This window comes from Colobus angolensis, unplaced genomic scaffold (assembly GCF_000951035.1).
Source record: "Colobus angolensis palliatus isolate OR3802 unplaced genomic scaffold, Cang.pa_1.0 Scaffold9, whole genome shotgun sequence".
Lineage (NCBI taxonomy): Eukaryota > Metazoa > Chordata > Mammalia > Primates > Cercopithecidae > Colobus > Colobus angolensis.
In genome coordinates this window covers 6,103,582-6,105,845 of record NW_012122931.1, presented here as the reverse complement: position 1 = coordinate 6,105,845, position 2,264 = coordinate 6,103,582, and the positions used below count along the sequence as shown (strand labels likewise).

The 2,264-nt window shown below is 50.6% G+C and overlaps 1 protein-coding gene across 1 annotated transcript in view; it reads left to right on the top strand.

The window, feature by feature from the left end:
- The window catches only part of PHYHD1 (phytanoyl-CoA dioxygenase domain containing 1), a 10,975-nt gene that overhangs the window by 618 nt on the left and 8,093 nt on the right, over positions 1 to 2,264 (top strand). Inside the window, exons 2-3 of the mRNA XM_011931447.1 lie at positions 795 to 870; positions 1,024 to 1,071. Of these exons, the coding sequence (XP_011786837.1) occupies positions 795 to 870; positions 1,024 to 1,071 (124 nt within the window). The remainder of the gene's footprint in view (positions 1 to 794; positions 871 to 1,023; positions 1,072 to 2,264) is intronic.

Here is a 2,264-nt window from a genome sequence, read left to right as displayed (position 1 = left end):
CCACTGTGCCTGGCTAATTTTTTTGTATTTTTTTAGTAGAGACGATGTTTCATCTGTGTTAGCCAGGATGGTCTCGATCTCCTGACCTCATGATCCGTCCGCCTCGGCCTCCCAAAGTGCTGGGATTACAGGTGTGAGCCACTGAGCCACTGAGCCCAGCCTTCTGTTTTTTTCAAAATAGAGTCTCACTCTGTCGCCCAGGCTGGAGTGCCGTAGTGCAATCTCGGCTCACTGCAACCTCTGCCTCCCAGGTTCAAGCAATTCTCCTGCCTCAGCCTCCTGAGTACCTGGGACTACAGGTGCCCACCACACCCAGCTAATTTTCATATTTTTAGTAGAGACTAAGTTTCACCATGTTGGCCAGGCTGGTCTCGAACTCCTGGCCTCAAGTGATGTGCCGCCTAAGCCTCCCAAAGTGCTGGGATTACAGGTGTGAGTCCTTAAGCCCGGCCATTATTATTCCTTTTTTACAGATGAGAAAATCAAGTCTTGGTGACATAAAACCAGGGGCCCAAGGCTACCAGGGAACCAGCCCTGTACCACTCTAGCATCCATGTTCTGAATCACAGTATAGTGAGGTTCCCAAGAAATTCCATGTTTGCATCTTTGGGGTGTGCTTTCAGGCATTTGAAGTTCCGGCTCACTGTCTGTGCCGTAGTGGACAAGTTTGAGAAGCCCCCAGGGGGTCTGTAACCCTGTGGCGGTAGGAAGTTTCTGAATCCACCTCCCTCTTTGCCAGGCCCAGCTCTGACCCTGGGATGCTATCTCAGTCTTCTGATGTTCCCTTTCCACAGGGCAGCACAGACTATTTCTTGAGCAGTGGTGACAAGATTCGATTCTTCTTTGAGAAAGGCGTTTTTGACGAGAAAGGTTTGGAGCTGGGGCCCTAGAGCTGGGCAGGAGCCATGGTGAGGGTAGGCTGGACTCGGGGATCTGCTCCCAGGGATGGAAGAGTGCTGAGGCCAGCTGCCCATGGAAGGCTAGACACCAGTTCTCTGCCTTTATCTGTTCTTTGTGCCACAGGAAATTTCCTGGTCCCTCCGGAGAAATCTGTCAACAAAATTGGCCACGGTGAGCAGGGGCTTGGGGGGTGCAGGAAAGAAGATGGGGAAACTGGCTGGGAGTGGTGGCTCACACTTGTAATCCTAACACATACTTTGAGAAGTCAAGGCGGGTGGATCACTTGAGGTCAGGAGTTCAAGACCAGCCTAGCCAACATAGAAAAAATTAGGTAACTGTAGTGGCGCACACCTGTAGTCCCAGCTACTCAGGAGGCTGAGGCAGGAGAATCGCTTGAACCAGGGAGGCAGATGTTGCAGTGAGCCAAGATCGTGCCATTGCACTCCAGCTTGACTGGGTGACAGAGACAGTGAGACCCTGTTCAAAAAAAAAAAAAAAAAAAAAAAAAAGCCTGGCGCAGTGGCTCACGCCTGTAATCCCAGCACTTTGGGAGGCCGAGGTGGGCGGATCACCTGAAGTTGGGAGTTCAAGACCAGCCTGACCAATATGGACGGTGCAGTGAGCCAAGATCGCACTAATGCATTCCAGCCTGGGCAATTAAGAGTGAACCTCTGTCTCAAAAACAAACAAACAAACAAACAAACAAAGCACCTTGGCTGGGCACAGTGGCTCACACCTGTAATCCCAGCACTGTGGGAGGCCGAGGTGGGCAGATCACGAGGTCAGGAGATCGAAATCATCCTGGCTAACACAGTGAAACCCCGTCTCTACTAAAAAAATACAAAAAATTAGCTGGGCATAGTGGCGGCTGCCTGTAGTCCCTGCTACTCCAGAGGCTGAGGCAAGGGAATGGCGTGAATCCGGGAGGCAGAGTTTGCAGTGAGCCGAGATCGCGCAACAGCACTCCAGCCTGGGCAACAGAGCGAGACTCTGTCTCAAAAAACAACAAAAAAAAGGCACCTCAATTTCTTCTTCTATAAAATTGGGATTATAGCAGACCCTACCTCTTTGAAAACCCAAAGCTCAGTGAGATAACATGCGTACAGGCATGTCTCGGAGATATTTCAGGTTTGGTTCCAGACCACTGCAATAGAGCCAGAATTTTTGTGTTTTGTTTGTTGTGAGATGGATTCTCACTCCTGTCACGCGGGTTGGAGTGCAGTGGCATGATCTCGGCTCACTACAACCTTCACCTCCCGGATTCAGGCAATTCTTCTTCCTCAGCCTCCCAAGTAGCTGGGATTACAGGCGTGTGCCCACACGCCCTGCTAATTTTTGTATTTTTAGTAGAGATGTGGTTTTGC